Source organism: Anguilla rostrata, chromosome 3 (assembly GCF_018555375.3).
Source record: "Anguilla rostrata isolate EN2019 chromosome 3, ASM1855537v3, whole genome shotgun sequence".
Lineage (NCBI taxonomy): Eukaryota > Metazoa > Chordata > Actinopteri > Anguilliformes > Anguillidae > Anguilla > Anguilla rostrata.
The window spans coordinates 16421042-16443941 of NC_057935.1; the positions used below are offsets into that span (position 1 = coordinate 16421042).

The following is a 22900-nucleotide window of genomic DNA, read 5'->3' on the forward strand; positions in this document are numbered from 1 at the left end:
TGTGAAGGTAAAAAGATATTCATTAAGTAAAAAGGCACATAGAAAATGAAGCCATTCACTGAAACTAGTATGTGAATTTGCAAACGAACTGCTGCATAAATGTGGAGCTACATTACACAGGGGATTTTAATTAAGACTATTAACATGGCTGCAAACAAAATCCAACAGAAATGTTATTAAATAAGGGAAACTATCCAACCCCACAGAACTACATATTGAGGTATAAAATGCTGACTGTGTTTGTTTCAGTGTCAGTGAACTAGCTGAAGTGAACTGAGTGCACAAGGAAGTCCCTGTGAACCTGTTCTGAGAAAGTTTCAGGACTATGTGACCACAAGTCTCCATACTGAATTCTTCAGACAAAGCTGAAAGGTGCTGAAGCTTTACGTCTTCCTCATTTCTTAAACAACATTCTTAATGAATTTAAACAACCACCAAAATCATACAGTAAATGTTTTGTAAGTAGTGGAATAACTCGGAGTCACATATTTAGTGCTACTGCTGATTTAGCAGTAGCACTAAATACATGACTCAGAGTTATTGTGAAAGCGCATTGTGACGCGATTGAATCCAGACCAAAGTTTAAAACGCACAACTGACATTGTAACCAATTAAATATAGAGTAGACAAATAAAAAATCTCAAAAGCAGGGAGAGGATGCTGAAGGACAGGAGTCCATCCCTGGCCATATTAGACCAAGATGCAAACGGGTGTTCATGGTCCAATTAAAAATCATCAGACAGGATTTGTGTTACACACAGGCAGACCAGGGGAAAAAAATACTTTCCGGTCCAGGGTTAGGGTGTCCTAAACCGAAAGGGTACTGTGAGAATACCTGGCTTTGAGGCCCAGATTCAACCTACCATTTCTTTCTATGTGTGACACATTCATTATGTAATTTATTATATTTGTACTTTGTTGTTGTTTCTCACACAAACTCTTTATTTCAGATATTTGCTGCATTCACAACAGTATGTGTAAGAAACTACAATGGAAAATAAATGAATGGTTTTTTCAATGACTATAGCAATGCAGTAGCAGCGAGTTTCCAAGCGACTGACGGCAATTCAGTGGTACAATTATACAAACTGCCTGATTATTCTCAGAGTTGTATTAAGCTGTCAGAGATTCCGGGCTAGACAGCAGAGTTCCATTAAAGACCTATCAGCCAAATATGTAGATAAGGACATTAACTGCATTATTATGACACAAATTGCAAAATACTGCACAGCACTGAATGTTTAACAGTCTCTGCATTACTTTGGTGTCATTTATCAGAATGTGTTGACAGTTCTGTAGTCGAAGACTCTGAACTGACATAAAATGCTCATAATACAACAGCCAGTGATAGACAGAAATAAACTAACCTAAGGAGTCCTACTGTATTATAGCTTTAGAATTAAAATTGTTAATATTTTCATTTGAGCAACAGAAATTAATAAAGAAATAAAACAAATATGAGCAAAAGCAGCTGAACAGCCAGGGTGAAGCACCAGCAGGATGGATGATGGGAAAAAGATACTGAAGCACTAGGCGGCAAGCATGGCAACTATATAAAGAAGGTCAAAGCCCTACCCCAATGACCCCCATAGACCTGCCCCTTGACCCCTCTAACCACTCCCCATTCGTGTTTGCATGCACCACTCACTGTTTCTTGGCCTCCTCGAACTTGTGGATAAGCTTGCGCAGGCCGCTGTTCTTGAACCCCTGGCAGTGGGCTGCGGGGGCCCCGATCGTCACCACGTCATACGTGTGATCTGGGGGGGGGGCGGAGTCATGATAAACATTAACTGAAATGCAGCATCCTGGAGAACAGTTCGTGCAGAAATAGTAGGGTCAGGCCTGATTTGGTAAATCATTTGTAGAAATCATGTTGAGTCATGGACTGTATAGCAGGACAGCTGATTAGGTGGTTTGGGACTCTGCTGAAGAACTGTGCGGCAGGATCTTACCAAAGCCCGTCTCATCCTGCACCCTCATCCTCTGGACGTGCAGGTTGGTGGGCATGAACTCCAGCTTCCTCTCAGCTTTCAGGTTGCTGGCCTTGAAGGAGGGACCTGGAAGAAGGAGAAGGGAGAGAAGAACAGGAGGATAGTGGATAAAGGGTGAGAGAATCATTAAAGAGACAGATTTTCCCATGAGATTCCAGTCACTGCAGGCAGCAAGCAGTCTGACTCTGACATACCATAATAGCTCAGTACTGTGAAACTTTGACCCTTGCTGCCTTGCAGAAGATAATTTCAGAATAAAGGGAAAGTAGTGATACATAGAGTATATAGAATGTTCTTCTAAGCACAGTGAGGGAGTCTTAATGGCAGGGATCACCTAGAGTATGATAGTGATATGAGGATCCACTCTTTTGTAGTCATAGGTTTTCTGAGAAATTAAGAATGCTGTTACTGACCCCAGTAATCATGCAGATCAGAGAGATATTGAGGTTATGTACTCTAGTGTTAGCATACTACACCTTATATCCATGAAGAGCAGAGAGATATGTAGAGGTTATGTAATCTAGTGTTAGCGTACTACACCTTATATCCATGAAGAGCAGAGAGATAAGTAGAGGTTATGTTGTAACCCATGTGATAATGCAGATATAGAGGTAGTGGACTGGCCCTTGTAATTATACTGTACATGTGTGAGGGATATAGAGGTAGTGGACTGACCCTTGTAATTATACTGTACATGTGTGAGGGATACAGAAGTAGTGGACTGACCCTTATAATTATACTGTACATGTGTGAGGGATATAGAGGTAGTGGACTGACCCTTGTAATTATACTTTACATGTGTGACAGATATAGAGATATTGGACTGACCCTTGTAATTATACTTTACACATGTGACAGATATAGAGATATTGGACTGACCCTTGTAATTATACTGTACATGCGTGAGGGATATAGAGGTACTGGACTGACCCTTGCAATTACAATGCACATACATGATATATAGAGGTAGTGGACTGACCCTTGTAATTATACTGTAACTGTGTGAGATACAGAGATAGTGGACTGACCCTTGTAATTACACTGTACATGTGTTAGAGATACAGAGGTAGTGAACTGACCTTTGTAGTCATGCAGGTCCGTGAGAGTCTCTTGGTAGGTAAGGATGATGGTCTGGTACTGGGTAACAATCTGACGTCGGAGATTCTCCCAGCAGGGAGAGAGCTCTCCCAGCTCCTCCAGCTCACACACCCTAAAGAGACACACTGCGCAATCAAAACCAGCCCTGAACACCAAGAGTATCACTGGCAACCCCTGAGAACAGGCCGGCTGGCTCATTAACACAACACCTTGGCCTGTATTCAATCAAAGGTTAAGGAAAATGTTGATTGACGGTCTTTAAAAAATGCATGTATGCATGTATGTTTGAGTGCTCATGCATATCTATTTGGGTGAGTATACATCGAGGGATTGGCAAAAATACAACAAAACATACTGTTCCAAAATTTCTCTCAAATCTCTCATGTATTAATGTAATAATTAATTAACATGGACATGCAAACTGGTTTATTTGTGGGTGGGTATATGCATGAGTTTGTTTTTATACAATATTTATGTATGTTAGGGTGTGTACGTACAACTAAGTGTATGTGTGTATGCATGTGTGTGTGTGTGTGTGTGTGTGTGTGTGTGTGTGTGTGTGTCTGTGTGCATGTGTGTGGGTGTGTGTGCACGCGTGCATGTGACTCTTCAGTGTACATCTCCATTCACCTGGCAGCATCTTCCTCCAGCAGCAGTTTGACGAACTGTCGGGGGATGTTGAGTGACAGCATGCTCTCGGCCATCTGCTCCAGGATGCGGAGGTGGTTGCCGTCCGTGGTGGGGAAGCGGTACATGCGGGACATCGTGCCCCCGAACACTGGAGGAGACGGGGGACACCCTGAGTACACAGCCCAACACCTCACCCAAACCAGCGGCTCAGCCGTGACTGACACATGACTGATCACCCTATGATGCTGTGTGTGTTCACTACACCGTCCCACCACGCCAATGCAAACAAAGAATGCCGATCCCACTGAATAATATAGCAACCTCTAATGATCTCCAGCTGTCATGTACACACTTAGATGGGAGTAACACACTTATCCTGTAATGCATACATACTTTTTGTGTTGGCAGTTTAGTATAATGGTTAGGGAACTGTCCTTATAACCTAAAGGCTGATCTTGCGCAACATAGCATATATCCAGCTGTATAAATGGAGGCTATGTGAAAAAAAAATGCGAAAAGTGTCTCTGGATAAGAGTGTCTGATAAATGCCGTAATGTTGGTACATTCTAACATGTTGTCTGGAATATTGTAGTTAGGTAAATTAAACAAATTAAGGGTAACACAAAATTAAAACAAATTCTTTCTGATTCTAATGAAATATTAAATAAAATCTAGTCTAATTAGAATTACTGGGGGAATCAATGTCATCTGGCTTTTTAAAATTTGATTTTATTGAATTGCTGAGGGAAAGATTGCCATTTAATTGAAGAACATTTGTATCTCGCGAATGACTAGATTAATTAGACGTGTTTTGGTATTTCGAGAGACATTTTTAATGCACTTAAGATGTACTGCTAATGCAATAACCAATTAAAAAAAAAAAGACATAAAAAGAGACTGTTCTTTTCAGGCCAGATCATACTTATATGTATTGTTTTCATTTTTACAAATATTTTAAATATGCACAAAATATTATTTCAATAATCTGGCTGGTCTGTAGGGTCTGATGAACTTTGCAAGATATAACCAAATGGTCCCCGTAGCTGCCTAGGCCGCGACCAAGGTTTTGAATTTGATGCCAGTGAATATAGGAGGCCAGCTAGCACTGCACCCTGCATTTTTCATCATTGCCATTCCAGTCATATCCTCTCAGCTCTCATTGCCCTGCCTTATTGCGGCAGTGAGAGGCACTGACTGGGCAGTCACGGTGATTTCATCTGAAATGGACCGCTGCAGCTGAAGGCCAGCAGCAGACAGCAGGGAGAGAGCAGGCGCGCGGCGCAGGGCTCAGCCTCACCGGATCTCAGGAACGTGTCCTTGCATAGCGACGCGTATTTCGCTCGGACTCCCAGCGACTCCGTCAGGCTCTCGTCCACGGGGAGGACCATCTGAGACACAGGGGAGAGGGAAGCTGACCACGTGACTAGTCAGTCGGACGCCACGCTCGATCGGATACGGCCAGGGCCTCGCCCGGACGAGGTGAACGCTTCCTCGGGGCAACGGCTAGGGTCATTTCCATTTTCAAATTCAGCCGATTCATAAAAATAACTGAAATTTATTTCACAAATTATAAACTGCCTGTTTTATGACAAAATTTTGAATTTGTGAATTGATTTTTTTTTTTTTGCCAACTGACTGAATTGAAAATGTAATCAACCCCACCCCCCTCTGGGCACAGATGTGGTGTCAGCAGCAGGATCTGGGGGTGCCTTACCCTGCCTTTAATGGTTTCGGGGAGCCGGGTCAAGGGAGCTCTCTGGTCTCTCTTCTCCTCCAATTGCCAGGCGATGACAGTGATGTTGCCCACATTGTTGTTATCTGAAGATCTGAAGGCAGGACTGGGGTTACTGGACTGCATTTCCCAGAATAACCAGGGGAAGCCATAACAAATAAGTTACAATTGATCAAATAAAATAAGTTTGCATTAACGGGTAAGCAAAGTTCCATGAAACACTCTAAGAAACATTGGACTGCAGCATCATGTGAAATATGTATCTGTACAATCCAGAGAAAAACATTTTCATTGGTTGAGATTGAGTGTTTTTCACTGGAATCACATGTTGGCTGACAGGTATGCTGAAGTAGGTTTTGCAGGAAAAGGGTTAGAGAGAAAAGGGTTACTGACTCCCGATTGCTTGTTTTTACCTGAGCATCAGGTGTAGTCTGTGCAGCTTATCCTGCAGAAGTTCCTTCACTGGGAAAAGAGCCGAGCCCAGCATGTACATCTGAAGAAGATCCAGAGAATCACATGCATGCACGCACGCACGCACGCACGCAACACTGCAGCACGCAGCGACACGCACACACACGACGCACACACAGCACACACACGCACGCACACACACACACACACACACACGCACACACACACACGCACGCACGCACACACGCGCGCACACACACACACACACACACACACACACACGCACATTCGGTCACTGTATTAGATGCCCACAAACACCTAAATCCTATTGAAAAGTCCATGGCATTTGGAGAAAAAATCATGACAGCGGGAATAGCAAGCATGATGTGGCATCATTAGAGATTCATAGACAAGGGATTACCATCTGTTTCATATCTATTTGACGTGATACAGGGATGCGTATGTTGATCATACAATCAAAAGGGTGACTCAGCCACCCTGGTGCAATCACAGTAAGGAAAACCAGTCTGTCCTAGGTAATGATAACTTACAGTAAAAACAGCTCATTGCTCATGCTTTCTGGTCAAGGCTATCAATATAATTTATCAATGAGCACGGATTATAAAAAATATCACCTGAAAAATCGGACTTAATTACCAAATTAAGTGTCCCAGTGCAGATCCACGTAATGGATAATACAAGATCTAGTAATAATCTCAAACAAAATAATGGACCCTTCAGGAATTCAGTGATTTTCTCAATGAGGGCACCACACGCGTAATGTATGCTACGCGTGATGAACAGTGCGGTAGTGAGAATCTCCGAGGACGGCGGCCTCACCGTGCCCTGGGAGCGGTCCTTCACGTCATACACCGACAGCTTGATCTGCGTCTGCTGGGTGATGAGCGAGTCCTGGAAGAAGGCGATGCTGCTCAGGAAGACGGGGTTGCTGGTGCCCTGGGGTAGATGGGGGGAGGGGAGGGGGGTGGGAGGAAGGTGGAGGAACAGATCAGATTCTGACAGATTCTGGGTCACGCATTACACACTACAGTTATTTTATGTTTATGCTTTATGCTTATTTTATAATTTTATCTATTTTATGTCATTTCTAAACATACATTTCCAAGGAACAAGTATTACAGGTGTGCATGGCAGTATGTGCAAAAGGTGTGACAGCGTCTGTGTACATTTGAGGTATAAAAACCCTGTTACACAGAGCTGGCTGGAGACAGTGAAACCTCACTTGCTTAAAATGACTGGATTCTCGCCTTGTCTAATTGTATATGTGTATTTGCTACAGCAGTTTGTTGCAGGTGTGTTGTTGTGGGGGCTGCTAGGTTTACTGCTACAGTAGGTGTGCTGTTGAGTGTATTTCCCAATGTACTGGCACGTGTATTTTCAGGTGTACGGACAGGTGATATGTCCCACCTCTATGATCTCTGTCTGTGCATGCTTGGTCCAGAAGGCCTGTGGGGGTGTGGTGCAGCTCACGGCCACAAAACTGTTGGGTTTGCGGTCCAGCGATGGAGTAGTGAGCTCACTGCAGGCTGTGGGGGAAGAGGGATAACCAGTTAGACTGTGAGCAAAGTAAGGAGTGCTCACAGCTAGACTCAGTCCAGCAAGTCCTTTAACACTGAGCACCCGGCCCAAAAGACCAACAGCAAACACAACGGAATAATATTACCATACTTCTATACCAGTGTTGTCATAGAGATATACAGTAGCAGTCTGGTCAAACTGCATTTTAATGAGTTTTGAATATGACACTTTTGTTCAAAAAAGAATACAGAATTTAGATCAGCTACAGATGGATAAGATAACTCAAACCCCCCACCCTTTTCTTACCCAGACTGAACTCCAGCACGGGTTCATCTGGATCCTGGCTGTTTCCTATGGGACAGCAACAGAAAACTGTCAACGAATCACAATTCATTGTTCACTTTCGCGACTACGAATCACAAGGAACGGATTCAGTTAAACAATGATTTACCACCTTATGTAATAACACGTTTAATTAAGAAATTAAAATAAGAATGAAAAAAGAAAAGTGACCATACCACAGTCAGAGGCAGAATTAATATTCCAACAGGTCCAAGAGCAATAAACACCTGTCAGTCACATTCAGAAAAAAATAAAAACTTGGGGACTGCCATGCAGTGCCCGTAACCATGGTAACCACCTGCGAGAGTGAGCCCCAGAACCTCGGAGGAGAGGTCGAAGGTGTTGGCGCGGTACACGGACCACGGTCGGTGGCGGGGGCTGCGCTCCCTGGCTGACATCTTGGCGACGTGGGGAGTGACGGGGTCTGGAGGGGTGGGGTAGCGGGGTGCACTCCCTCACACCCTCACTCCGTCAGGCCTTACTGTGGGGTGCGCCAGTCCTGCGTCCTTCTGTCCCTGGGTCCCCAAACTGCGGTGGGACAGAGGGGGGCAATGCTAGTGTGAAATTACCCCACCAGCAAAGACACAGAAAGCTTTCATTTCCATGATGAAACATGCAATTAAAACACACAAATCTTTAATTTTCAAGATTAGACATGCAATTAAGCAGTTGCTGAGCCCCCAATAAATGCAGTGTGCGCGCAAGAATGATTTGTGTCCCTGGCCCACTTCCTGGAAGACTGAATCGAGTAAGATTTAAGCAGTTTTATGAGCGCAGAACTGCAACACTAGATCTTTCTTGTGTTAAAGCATATTGAGCTTAACGACTGAACGAGCAATACTGAGACCGAGCTGCACTGCAATGTCTGCGCTAGCTGGAAGAGCCCCAGAACGTTCCTAGCGCTCTACTCGTTTCCTGCCCGGTCACGTTTCACGCTTGGTGCGGAGATAACGCCGGTCCGGATTTGGAACGCGGCACGTGTCCGTGAACAGCCGTTACGAAATAGCCCGTTGCCAGGGAGAGCCCGGCCGAAGCTCCTTTGAGGCGTTTTCAAAAACGAGAGGAACACAAAGCATCTCCTTCTCTCGCTTCATGAATAAGTAAGCTTGGCCAAAGGAAGATGTATATTTTATCCACTTATGGTCCTTTGTGTGTACCTACCATACCTTTTGTCTTTTAGAAAACATAAGCTGTCTCATAATCACAAAAAACACCCCAGCCCTGGCACCTCCTGAGTCTCATCTGCAAACAGTAGTGACAGCCCTGCAGCTTTAACAGGGATTTACAATATTTGGGAGAAAAAGAGAAAAGGACATTTTCTCTGCCTGCTCTTTGGTAAGACAGACAGGCAGGATCACAGGAGAAATGACTTATTGAAGACTTTAGTTGCTCACTTTGCCTGCAGTTTTCTCTATGATTCGATCACATTTACTAACATTATAGCACAATTAAAAAATGATAAGGTACATATGGGACACAAGGTAGGGGGGGAAGCAAAAAATAAGCAAGGAAGAGAGGAATTTTGTTCTGAATTGCTGCTGTAACTGCTGCTACACACTGCTCCAAATGCACACTCTTTTTGTTGTCCCACACTGCTGTTCCCGTAATGCAGTTCTAGATTGCTACCTTAAAATGCAGTCCTACACTGCAGTTCCACAATCCTGCCCTACAATGCAGTCCCACAGTGCTCCTGCCCTACAATGCAGTCCCAGTGCTCCTGCCCTACAATGCAGTCCCACACTGCTGCTGCCCAACAGTACTGTTCACACACTGCAGCTCTACCATTCCTCACACATGTACACGTCAATGTCCAAAGTGCTGTTCCACACCAATTCCCGAAACGCTGCCTCACACAGGCGAGAAAACACAATGGCGATGCTACTTGAATGGTTACCCCTCAATTCCCCGACAGAAACAGAAACGTTCCAGGCCCACACACAGCCGACATAAAAAAGAAGGACGGGAGTTTAAGTGCAGTGGACTCTTGGGCGTGGTGACTCATGCCAAATTATTCTGCTCTCTCACTCCCGCTTCCATTCCCCTCCCTTCCTCTCCTTCTCTCTCCGTGCTTCCCCATCAGCAGAGAGCGGATTAATGGCGTGCACCTCCGGTGCACAGAAGCAGCTGTCACTTGGCTCTCTCTGTCCTGATGTCAGCTCCAGGAGGTGTGCTGGATAAGGGTATTAAAAGCGAAGACACCCCCGCTCACAGAATGTCATCTTCCGTCTTTAACGAGGGACGGGGCGATGCGTCACTCCAAGACTCAAACAGATCGTCCTAGTGACATCTTATGACAACATAAAAAACAAATGCTATCCTACTCCCTTATTCAGAGAGAAGTGGTGTGATGATGCAACACAAATGTCATCACCAGTAATCCACCAACAAATCCAAAATACCCCCTTTAATCAGAAATAGAACAGATTTATTTAAAAGGTTAGTGCAAAACTTCACAGGCATTACATTTCTCTTAAATTACTTCCATTCTTTAACATCTCATACTTTGCATTTTTATTAAATATCTCCTTCCGGTATCTGCCCTCAATCTTCGATATTGCACTTCTGCTATCCTCGCTCTCAAGCGTAGGCCCTCCTCCAGGAATGCTTGTGCGCTGGACCGAGCAATTAACCCATTTACAGCGAGGCTGGCGGCACAGAGCAACAGGCAGCTGCAGCCGAGCGCTATTTCCGTCTCTACAAACAGCTGTCACACACAGGAGGGACTTTTACCCCTCTGAGAGAGGGAGAGATGCAGGCCAACAGCCGCACGGCACCCTGCTTCCAGACCTTCCAGACGGCTCTGCTAGGGAAGTAGCGCAACTCCTACAGAACCACCTCAATGCCAACAAACAACCTTCCCATCATGCACCTGGGAGCACCTGGCCACCGAGGTGGAGTTTTTGGTAAAAACACAAGAAATGCATGCACACAGGTACAGAGCACTAGGTACAATTTAGTCAGGAAAACGGCGAGAATTGTTGGGCTGAATGGCCTGTTCCTGTCATTATGTTATGTCATGTTGTAACCTGTTCCGTTCTTTATAAATGTACCCCCACGTTATCCTATAGTCCGCATTGGATATGAGGGGAGTTCCGTAACTGGAAGAGAAACCCAGAGGCCCCAGCAACACACCATTAAACTACATTACAGTCAAATATCCAGTATTAATTCCACCTTGAGCAGAGGTTAAAATAGTCCAATAGGGATTAACTATACTGCATCAGAACACCGCTGATTTTAGTACCAATAATATGAAGAAGGTCTTTCACAGTGGCTTCCTTGAATTCAAAACATGCACCATGTTTTAAACTGATTGTGGTGAGATTATTTGAACCAAAGTCTTGTCATGGTCACATAAAACCGTCAATGATGGCAAAATCTATCAAGAACACTCAAATGCAGTTTGTCTCTTATTAGCTTCAGCTCTGCCAAACAGCCTGTTTGGGAATGCAAAGTCACCGCCCTCATAAAACAACAATCTGTGAGTTTATGAGTGCGGCCTGACAGAGATTAATGACAGTTCTGTACAAACAGAAGGTCAGGTGCTTTACAGGTGCACAGCAAGGGTGAGAGACCAGTTAAAGATATAGCTCTGCTGTCAGACCTTGGAAAAAAATTGACTCGATCCCTAAATCACTGCCTCATGTTAGACTGACTGATCTGAGATCAGGGATAAGATCATGCAGGGCACAGCGTCACATGATGTCGTTCCTTCCTGGAATGTAGCATGTAAACAGGGAGCAAGGAAGTGCACTGCAGTCTTAACCTATGTTTGTAAACACCATGTGGGGCACTGATGCTGAACCAGTGGGTGGAAAGAGCACCTGACCAGGTCCACCTAAGTAAGGACCCAGGGAAACAGGTGGACCCATACAGTATGTCAAATGAAAGCATGGAAGCTATGAGATACAGGCCCACAGCCAAATTAACTGCCATGACAAAGTGGGACTGTCATGTGGGAACAAAGAACCTTGCTTTTATAAACCTACGCCTCCATTGAACAGAGATATTAATTCATAGACTAGAGTCTTAAATTCTGGAACTAAATAACAATAAAATATTATACTATTCAGTATTAAGTGTTTCATAGTGACTGTACCAATGTATCAGGAGGGCCTGAGGCCCTGCTCAGAGTCAAAAACCCACAATTCACATTTGTTTTACTCATTGCTACGTGAAAAAGAACTTTCGCCAGAGAATGTTTTCTTGAGAGCAAAGCCATCAATTTCAACCTGCAGCCCACCTTCCCTAAGTCTCTCAGAACAATGAGGCTTACAATTAGGCCTGGTAAGACTCCTGACTTCACAGCCCCTGATAAAAAGATGGGATGTCCTCATTTTAAAGGTGATAATTATCTTCTCATTATACAGATAACCCCAGGAGGACAGCTTCTCTAAAGTGAAGACCCAAGGTCTGAGCGAGGCCGGATTTGAAACAAAACCAACGTTTTCAACACTTAACAGATAACAGGGAGAAACGGGCTTTCATCTCCTTATCGCTTTTCTCACAATTTGGAAAGACCGGTGTTGTCCTGTGGGTCCGTCCGACACTCTGTAATACCCTTGGGCAATTTCCAGCTTTTGAAGAGTGCTCAACCAGTCGCCTCTTATAATCAGTCTGCAGAGAGCTGGTCGGAACAGCCGCTGTAAAACGGGACTGCACTAACCCATAAAATGCACAACACCTGATACCGATTCAATGCTCAGAATACAGCAAGACTCTATGATCAAGTAAAGACCATACAAGCCTCTAGTGAATGAGTACATACGTGAGTATGTACATGAGAGTTAACACACTTCTCTATGCTCACACCTCTTTTTGTTCCTACACCCCGACTGAATAGGGTCAATAGTCAGTCCATGACCCAAATAGATAAATAGTGGAGAGAGGGGGAAACCACAGCAACAATCTGAATGAGTCCTGTTGGAAGAAAACCGCTCCTTTTATAAACAAAAATCAGTTATCCCTGTGTTTTTTACTTCAACCCTTAGATAAAAGAAAGGCTGTCTGAATCAATTCCATTAATCTGTGTTTCACCTCTTCCACAGACCTTCACTAAAGGCATCCTCCCATTCCTCAACAAACAGACTTACACTGCAGAACCACAGCCGCAAGGATTCAAAAGGATTGGTAACCTACACACATCTGACATACAGACATTTTTATTCACAAAAACAGTTCAACTGTTTCATTTTGTAGATTGCTGCTCCAACCTGTTCGTTAAGAAGAAAGCTAAAGCTTGCAGTCAATTATGCCTATGCTTAATTTAAGGATGGTCACTGACTGAATCCAGGCGTCTCTTTGTTGTGCCGCTTTTATTGTTGTTGTGCCTCTTATAGTTTTTAACGGAAGGATCTTATGCAAAGGAAATGAAGGGCGTAAGTAGAAGAATAGAGCTGAATAATTACTTTGCCTAATTTCAGTAGCTGAGTGAATTCAGAGGAGACAAACATCACACATGCATTTCTCATCCTGGTAAGCATATAAAGCAGCCAGCTCCCACAATATTTAAAGAGCTGTTCTCCGGTAGCTCTGTCTGCTGATAATAAATCAAGGCCCTTTCATTGCCAGAGAATGGAGACTTAGATGTGACTGGACTATACAGCACAACAACATAGACAAATCCTGCAACACTTACAGGATAAATGTCAGATTTCTACTGTCCTACAGTGCTCCAAGACAGACTTCAGAGTGTTAAACTTCAGATTGTTTTTATCAGGGGACACACCACGGCTAACCAGCACCATCACTAACACACAGAGGAATTACAGCAGTACTGACTGTAATACGATGCCTGTGTCTCATCTTGTGTTACATCTCTGCTGCGCGAGCACACACACATGATCACACACACACACACACACACACACACAGGGTTGGTACACTTACTTGCAGCAGAAGAGGGTTGGTGAGTGGTATCAGTGCAGGAGTTGGGTGCCAGCTGGGTCAGAGAGAAGGGGAGGGAGTGGCGTTTCAGGAAGCTGAGGAGGAGGGAGAGATGGAGAGAGGGATGAAATGAGGATGGGGAAAATAACATCATACGAGGAAGAAACATTCAAGGGCAGAAGGTTGCTTGTTTGCCAGGGGAGGTTGTTAAACAGGCGCACACAGTACAGTATATGCAGGATATGAGCCACACATCCAAACCAAGAGGTTTATGACACTTGCTACACCTCTACTTAGGCCTCACCTCCACAGAAACACGCACAACAGGTTTCCACACAAATGAGGATTCAGGAAACAAAGACAATTTGTCATTAAAACTTTGGACATTTTTCTTGTTTTCAGATCTACATCCCTGAAATGAGAAGCATTATTACTATTATTTATCTTCACCAGCCACAGGGGAAGGATGTGCTTTACAACAGAACCAAATCATAATGCTACCCAAACCTAATAATCAGACTCCTTATGATAACATTCATCTAAGTTACAGAGAAAGAATAGAGGGGAGATTTACAGCCATATAACACAAGGAACACCTCACCAACTTACTAAATGTAATTGCTGACAGTAAAATGAATTACCCACAAGCCATTGCTATTATATTGAACTGGTTCCTGGTCAATGGTGAGGTTACTTTCTGACATTGGATACCATTCACTGAGCAATTTAAGCATTTCATTTACAGTGTTGGGTGCTTTTGGTAAAGACCTGGGATTGTACAGTAACACAGTTACACACCAGGTTAAATTCTCTAGTGGCCCACTGATGTTACAGTTTTACGATTTGCTGGAATCAATAAATATCTCATCAAATTAATGGATAAATCATAATAACATATTCTACATATCTGAAGGTGCCCCAGATAGGGGTGTATGGACTCCAGGCTGGTAAATAATGTAAGGTAGGACTGAGTACCAAATCATCAAGGTTTGCCTGTGGCCACTGCCAGAAAACTTAGAAGTTTTGCTAAAAGGCTAACCCACTACTTGGTAAGCGTAATTGAGATTGATCAGCTGAATAACATTTTTGAGTAAAATGACTTTTTAAATATCAAGGATTGACCTTTGGTTTTATATTTCATAACATCCCTTTGTCATAAATTTAAAACTTCATATAGCTGCCAGCATTGCTCCCTGATATAACATACCTTTTTAAAATCTTGTAGGGGGAAATATTTATATTTTACACTTTGGCTTAAATTGTGTAGATTCAGCTAAAACATTCTTAAAACAGGCTGAAGAACTACTGATATTACACTGAGACTGATAGGTAAAATTTTCTATTGGTGGTGATATTGGCTTTCCATCATTGAACCTGAATGTTTATTATACAGAGCAACTCAGTGCAACTCATGAAACTAAACATTCCTTTGACATCATCAGAGTCTCCTAGCAACTGAACCTTCTAAGCTATTAGATGAAACGGATGACAAGGTTGTTCTTGTCACATAAGATTTACAGTGGAAGCAATTTTCTACCCGGAAGACACAACAAAAACTGGATTAAATGTTGCCTTGATTCACCGGGCCATTTCTTCACTATGCAACTTCTTGTTTTAACAATCAGTAAAAAGAACTTCTAAAGAAGATATGACAGCAAACAGTGTTTAGCTGAATGCAAAGTGCACCGAGTGCTGTTTGTGTTCTCCATATGAGTTATGCAGGATCCACGTCATAGCCCTGCCGTTCCCAGAAACAAGGACAGTGATTTGGTACAGGCTAGCTCCAATGACACAGCAACAAAACACAGAATCATGAAGAGACCCTCTCAACTTTATACCTATAATTTTCCTGGGATTCAGACCCATGGTCTTCTGGTTGAAAGCTAGTCCCCAAGCACTAGGCCTCATAGCCAACATTCTAGGGATCGCAGGAGCACACATTAATCTCCAGGCCAAGCAAACAAACAAGGATCTCCCTTACCTAAGCAAGCCTAAAAGTTCTCCCCTGCACTGATCAAATCCAACCTCTGCCTCATCCTCCATATTTCCTTCTATAGCATGCTCCACTCCTGCACATTCTAATTCCACTCCTCCATCCTCCACACGGCTGCAGGCTCCTTTCTTTAGCCTCGGCTGTGGGGTGCACTGGCGCATAATAAACATCGCCAGAGGGGACAATGACACACCGTGCCTTGTGCAGAGAGATGCTGGACTCCATGTTGAGCAGAACACCCCATCCCCCCCCCCTTCGGTGCTGCTGCTACCGTCCATCCATCCCTACCGATCAGTCATCAAAATAACCATTCCCAGACTGAGAGCGGTCTTACCTCAAGCTGTCCGGAGAGAAAGCCCACCACTGTGGAGAGGGTAAATCCTAGCAAAGGTGGCAGACGCAGCCCAACGAAGATTCTCTTTCTCTTTCGCTCTCTCTCCCCTCTGCAGCACAGCAAGCAAAAGCTGATCAATAGACAAATGATCCTTCCTCTTCTAACAGCAAAGGGGGGAGAGAGAGAGAGAGAGAGAGAGAGAGAGAGATCAGTAGGTAATACAGAAGGAAACCTGGGAGAGGGGGAATGTCAGTCAGGAAGAGAGACAGTAATGGGACTGAACAAGGCTACATAGGGAATTATGGCAAATCTGTAAATCCCAAACCACACCGGGAGGGGAGATGCGACCAGGAATCTGCCTCAAAAAATTCAAGCAAACCACTGTAAGATCACAGAGTACACACCTCAAAAAACCCAAAAGCAGCATGCCCTCCCTCACCAGCATGCCGCCATCTTTCAGACGGCTCAGTCCCAGCAGGCACCTTGTTGCGCGCTGAGACCGATTTCGTTAATCCAGATTTTGTGTGGAACACAGACAAGGTTCCATAAGGTCAGCTTTGATTCTGTCCTCCTGTGGGGGATCTTAACCGACACACACAAACCAGATGATAACTGCAGCTGTCCACATCAACACAGGATCAAACTGTTTCTCTGACCACTACACCTTCTGTTGCACTTTGTTGATGGATAGGAACAGAAATCCTATCAGAAAATGAACTTTGGCAACAGGAGAGCTCCTGACTAGTGATGTCTCCAGGGAGCAGAGGTTTGCAATAATTGGGAAACATCAACAGCAGGGTTTTCAGACAGTCTTTCCCCTGCTGACCAGTTTATGGTTCCTATCAGGACAGTTCAAAGACTTCATCTTCAAAGTTGAGCTGTGCATGCCTGTTGTGTTTGTGTCAAAATTGAGGCTGCATACAGTACATTTGTTCTGAGTGAGTGAGTGTGTGTGTGTGTGTGTGAAAGCATGTCTCAGTTTGCACTTCAACTTCAAATTCATTTAATTTCAAATCCAATGTGCTAAGTGTCTAGAGCCAAAACAACAGAAATTGTGGCACTGTCCAAATACTTATGGACTGCACTGTATATATAGTATGTGAAGAGTATAATTTATGTATTATGGTAGCTAATCTGTGTATGAACATGGGTGAACATTTGAGTATGTATCCTTCTGTGAATATTTGAGTATGTATCCCTATATGTGTGCATGTGTGTGTAAGAATGTGCATGAGTGGGTATGCGTGTTCACACTGGGAGCATCTGACCCAGGGTGACAGGTTGACTCTCCAGGCTGCTGGTTTCCTCTGGGCAGCGTGGGAGAGAGATGAGTCACAGCCCCCCCAGCACTCCCACACGCACACACACGGAGTAGGCCCCGGTCACCGGGAAGCGCACACGTGTGTGAGGGCGACGGTGTGTGTGCGCATGCGTGTGCTCCAGACAGAGACCGCACGTGCTTGCGTGTGCTCTGCACCGTGTGATCGGGTTTCCACGTGAGTGCTCCGTCCATACGCGCCTGTGTTAGCATCTCCGTGTGCACATGCACCGATACTCAGTCCGTGCTCACACACTCAGGCCGCTTGCTTTCAAGGGCAAGCTGTATCTTCTCCTTTTCCACTTGAATGATAATGAGACATGTACTTCACAGTATATTAACAAAACCTTCTAATTCAGACATCCATTTTTCCATTATTTTACCGTGGACATATAAATGGCGACTGCTTGAAAGCCATTCTATTTAAAGCTCTAGAAGCCTTTACTGAACAGTTACTGTGTATGTTACAAACACAAGAAAGCACATTTAAAAACATCAACTTAAACCATACTGGTATCAGATGGATTCATTACTTGAAATCCTTATTGAAAACAATAAGGTTTGTTCAGTGTGCCATGCAATTTTTATTATGTTTATACCGTGCATTGCCCTGACCAACCTACAGTGAATATCCCCTAGGAGTAATGGTAAGAGGCAAGTGTTTGTCCAAACAACAATATTCTTCATAGATTCAACAGGATGTAAACCAAAATTCCAAACAATATTTATAATAACCTGCTGTTTCAGCTATCAATGGCCATGAGTCATTTTGTTTTTGCATGACCTTAATATAAACAACAAGACATCTTCGGATGTCTTCAAGGCTATCGCTAGAATATTTACTTGGAACATTTAATCTGATATTTTCTGGAACGTCTAGTTGGACCTGTTACTTGAAACTTTACTTGAATAGTTGGAAGAACATTTACTCACATTTACCAGATTGTTTTGTAGAACGTTTAGCAACAGTTACTCTAACATTTTCTCAGACTGTCACTATAACATTTGTTCCCAACTTTACTTGAATTACTACAACAGTTCCTACAGGGTGAATAAAGAGCAATACTGTTCTAATTTTCATTCTCCTTCACATGGATACCTGACTTATGTCCTAATTGAATGGATGCAGCAGTCTAATTCTAGGTTTCACTTTGAGGCTGGATTTAACTGGCCTGTCTAGTGCTCACTTAAAGATGTACATGGAAGGAACCAGAAGCTTCTAGGCCCAATGGTGGACCAAAGTCAGTAATGAGGGCCACACTGCAGCTGGCAGTTACGGACGCTACATTCCATGGTACATCCAAAGGCGGATGTTACATCCAACCATCTCTATACCTTTCATACAGTGGCTGTCACAAAATTGAATTGGGTAGGCTTGGGTTTAGGTCTGCGTGGTCATTTTTGCACGACATTGGCTTTATAGATTAAGTCCCAGCATTCTTTGGGTCAGTGAAGCCACTGACAGGTGTGGTTTGGGGGGCTGGCCTTCATGTGGTTTGGCACAGTTCTCAGGGGCAATAAAACAGTAAGCATAAGTGCTTAGAATCTGCACTCACCATACTCATATTCCATGGTAGGTTTGATTATCTGCTTAAACTGATTTACCATGCCTGATGTCCTAATTAACATTAATATTCAGAGGCAGCACCGGTGGGACAGAACAATGTAAGTCTAACCTGTAAAGTGGAGAAAACAGAACAAGTGACAGCCATTAAAGGTCTGGTTTCTCCACACTCTTCAGTTTACAACCTGACCTGTACAGTATGCATTCCCTACATTTAGACTTAATTTACATGTATGACCACGTCCATGGTAATGAAGTAATGAGTGACTAATAGGGTCTGAAAAAACAGGCTACAGTGAGGGAGTAATGAGAGGATCCAGAAGCTGGAACATCACAGGAAGTGATATATTCATGCCACTATAGACATGCAGCTTGCAAATACTGCTATGCTATTTTTCTACAGTTCATTTTTCATCATTGTAAACGGTTGAGGCTCAAAATGAGCCAGGGCCTCCTGTGAAAGAAGTGATGTAAATTTCCAGGCGCTTTTCACTCCGCAGACAAACAGGTCAAAGCATATTGCATATTATAACTGAACATAAAATTATACGACATAAATAGACAAAACATTTGAGCTGCCTATTTCAAAACCTAGGACCGCACACTCAGATTCATGTATGTGCTACTGGAAATGGCCTGTTGTGTGCAAGTCATGTAGTATGTAGACTATTAGCGGTCACTGGCAGATACAGGTATCGCCTCTTGGAACACAAGTAGCCTAGTAGTGAACTACAGAATCATCCACCACACTAGAGAATATCACAGCAACGCTGACATTCAACCGTGAAAGGCATGTGCTTCTGCATCTTGCACGAGGCTCTGTTTTATTTAGGAGTCTGAAAATACTGTTCCTGTTTTATGCACACGTGCTACGCACGGTCACGATGCGTTAGAGTCCCACATTTTGGTCCAGGATCTTGTGGCATACGTACGAATTCGTTCAACAATCAATAAACAACAAACAAATAAACATTTTTTTCTGGTCGTCTTGACTGGAAATACATGCCCTCTTCTATTACAGCTCGGTGTTTAGATTAAAAGTAAAACAAATAAATACATAATAAAATCACAATGACTGGTCTAATGATAGGAACTACTGGGCTAATAAACACCACGCGTAGGAACCTTATTTTGAGTCGTCTATATGAGCTGTGATAGATACATTAAATTGAATTTTAACCGACAGATCGTCAACTGCAGCGAAAGACCATATTGAACACATTTAAAAAGATGAAGGCACACTCACAAGTGTATCAAATCTTGGATGCCACACGTAGCGGTCCAGGTGAATACACTTGGCACTGCATTACGCACTACATTGATCAAGTTACTTCATGTCAACATACGTGTTACAGCTATTAGTATAAAAAGATAAACGTCCACAAAAAGCATCGGTAGCAGACAGTTGCATGAATTCGCACTAATAATATATATTAATGAATACATGTGATTTTCCTTAATACCCAAAAGACGTCACTTAATCTCTATATCTGCAATTACCAGAGAAGCTGCCGAGCGATTTCTTAACACCTCACAAAATAATAACCAAAGCGCGTCATGTTTTCATCTTTCCACCTCAGCGGACCCCAGATTGGTAGCAATGCGGTTCTGGTCTATAAAAAACATACGTAGGAAAAGGCCCAGCCGTGACATAAACAGTAAATAGCACAATAACAACAGCGGAGCTAATTATTAAAGCGTTTCCAGACCTAAACGACTGCGATGCAATTGCATAAGCAATTGCACAGAATAAAAAGGCAAGCCGTCCGTTTAGCATTGTGTAACAAGACGGGGCTATAATGCGCACGCTGAGATATACTTACGTTTCTAAGGAGCAAGTCCCCCTCCGTTCTTTTAAATGTTGTGTTTCAGATTATATTCATCATCCTATTTTTTATGCAGAAGCTACACCAGGTGCTTGATCTTCTTTTACTAGAACATCCTCTTCCTCGCACTGCTCTGCCCACGTTCGCAATGCCAGCAGAATCAACGCCCGTCCCCGACGCGGTGCTAATGCAATTATGACGCTGTCTCAGTTTGTCGAAACAAACAGCGCCGCGGGTTCGGGACGTACATTAGAACTCACATCATAATCGAACAAAAATTATTGGGCCAAGACAATACAACAAAATACGGGGTTATGCGGGGTAAACAGTGCCCTGCCATGAATACCCGAACAAAAATCCTATCGGCTGCAAAACGTGGAGACCCTGATATTATTGATATGAAAGATTTCATACTCGACTTGTTCAGCCTTTGTTGGGCATGCGCGATTCAACAGAGGAACATTAGCTTGTAATATGTAGATGCTTTTATCCAAAAACTGTGCATATGGAACATATTGGCATGCCATATCCACTGAGACCCTGTGGCGCATAGGGTAGCCGACTCAACCCATGTACAAATTCGATACCCCCAGTAGTGGAACGACCTCCTCCTCCTTACATCTAATCATTTCTTTCAGGTCTTGAGGCATTCACCTTGACAATGGCATGAATTTGATAGTATAACTTATTTTTTAGCTCCAGTAGTGTTTGCTTGCCATGTGATTAACACTTGTGTCCTTGAAATCATCTGCCAAATGACATTTTAAATAACTCTGTACCTTTTGCTATGCTGTAATGGACTTCAACCAGTCCAGCTCTTTGCCTACAGGTATGAAATGTGGTGCCAGGAAGGGAGTAGTGGCACTGTCCACCAGGGGGCAGCACCAGCCATGCGCACGGGTGTGGCCACAGCAGCGAAACACGGTAATCACTAATGCTCTGGCTAATTACCTCATCATTGGGCTTAATAAAAGGTGGTCTAGTGGCCGGGCCTAGTAGGATGGGGTTTTGTGGTGTTTTTGTGGATGGTGCTGCATTTAGTGTATTTTTCCCTTCGTGATTTGTATTTTCATCAGCTAGCTACCTAGACAGTAGCAAGCTACCTAGCAACAGCAAGCAAGCAAGTGGCCATCTACAGTGGCAAGGAAGAAGGATGGGTGGACTGTGGATTTGGACAATAGTATAATATTTGTTGTTTTGATTTGGATACTCTCTGACACACTCAATTTAAAGTGAAACCACGAATATAAGGTTAAAATACACTGTTCAACTTTAAGTTGAGGGTATTTACACACATCACTTGTCTTCATTGATGATGTGATTTCTGATAGCAGCAAAATGAATTCAATAGTTTACAGAAATATAATTTATTTGCTCATGTGAGATGCCTCAAAACTCATTGGACGGTGAGATTCACCTTGCAGCAGGTCCCCTGAAATAAACAGGAACTGAAGATGGCTGCAATACAGGCCTGGCAGCGCGTGATGATATCCAGCATCTGGTGATGTCTATGGATCACAGATTTCAGAAAATGGATTTACAATGAAGTACTAAATAAGACAACTGCATTTAAGATCATGATAATTTGTCCAATTTCGGTGCCCTTAAATATAGGGCTACGTATAACAATGGCTTTAAGTCACAGTGGATCACTGCATCTGACTGTAAATACAGTCCATACTGTAAGTGGAATACAGAGCCAAAACAAACAAACAAAAAAAAAAACATTGAGTCACTGTCCAAATACTTATGGACTCCAATATACTGCAGGTGCAAAACCATGAGTGAATTGTAGTAGGTTACCTGCAAACTGAGGGATACACATACACAGAGAATGTATTGGGGAAATGGAGAATGTCGGAGCGATTCAGGTGCAGACTAATGGGTAATGCAGACTCTATAGGCTTTCTTCAATAACCACCCAACGACCCACTCCATCCGTTTTCTATTACACAGCTGATGTTGACTTAAGGTAAGTCCATGTGGTTCCACTACTCCGGATGATTGACAGGAGGATGTGGGAAAACACCACCCACTCCTGTTTACCTGTCAGTTCCTGAGTGGCAGGGTCCACAGATCAGCCTGCTTGGAGCAGGCGTAACAGATTCTCAGGGGTTCTGATTGGAATCGTAACCTTTGAGTGCAAACCCTGCTGATCTCTCCAGGCTCAAAGCACAGCAGCCATTTGCTGTTCTCTGGACAACACTGCCGCCTAGTGGTAGTCTGTTTTGAGCAT

The 22900-nt window shown here is 43.4% G+C and overlaps 1 protein-coding gene across 16 annotated transcripts in view; it reads right to left on the reverse strand.

Annotated features, from left to right (window-relative positions):
- Positions 1–21055, reverse strand: part of LOC135250319 (inositol polyphosphate-4-phosphatase type I A-like) — a 40277-nt gene extending 19222 nt beyond the window's left edge. For 6 of the 16 annotated variants that reach the window (XM_064326511.1, XM_064326509.1, XM_064326510.1 and 3 more), the window contains exons 1-14: positions 20662–21054; positions 15957–16116; positions 13633–13724; positions 8042–8271; positions 7708–7752; positions 7291–7409; positions 6703–6819; positions 5865–5944; positions 5434–5545; positions 5017–5107; positions 3720–3867; positions 3071–3201; positions 1953–2057; positions 1649–1757 (exon numbers count right to left, since the gene is read on the reverse strand). In XM_064326511.1, the coding sequence (XP_064182581.1) occupies positions 1649–1757; positions 1953–2057; positions 3071–3201; positions 3720–3867; positions 5017–5107; positions 5434–5545; positions 5865–5944; positions 6703–6819; positions 7291–7409; positions 7708–7752; positions 8042–8141 (1157 nt within the window). In that variant the 5' untranslated portion in view covers positions 8142–8271; positions 13633–13724; positions 15957–16116; positions 20662–21054. Of the gene's footprint in view, positions 1–1648; positions 1758–1952; positions 2058–3070; positions 3202–3719; positions 3868–5016; positions 5108–5433; positions 5546–5864; positions 5945–6702; positions 6820–7290; positions 7410–7707; positions 7753–8041; positions 8272–13632; positions 13725–15956; positions 16117–20661 lie in introns of all 16 variants that reach the window. The other 10 variants (XM_064326505.1, XM_064326503.1, XM_064326506.1 and 7 more) reach the window with 7 other exon arrangements.
- Positions 21056–22900: the final 1845 nt, after the last annotated feature.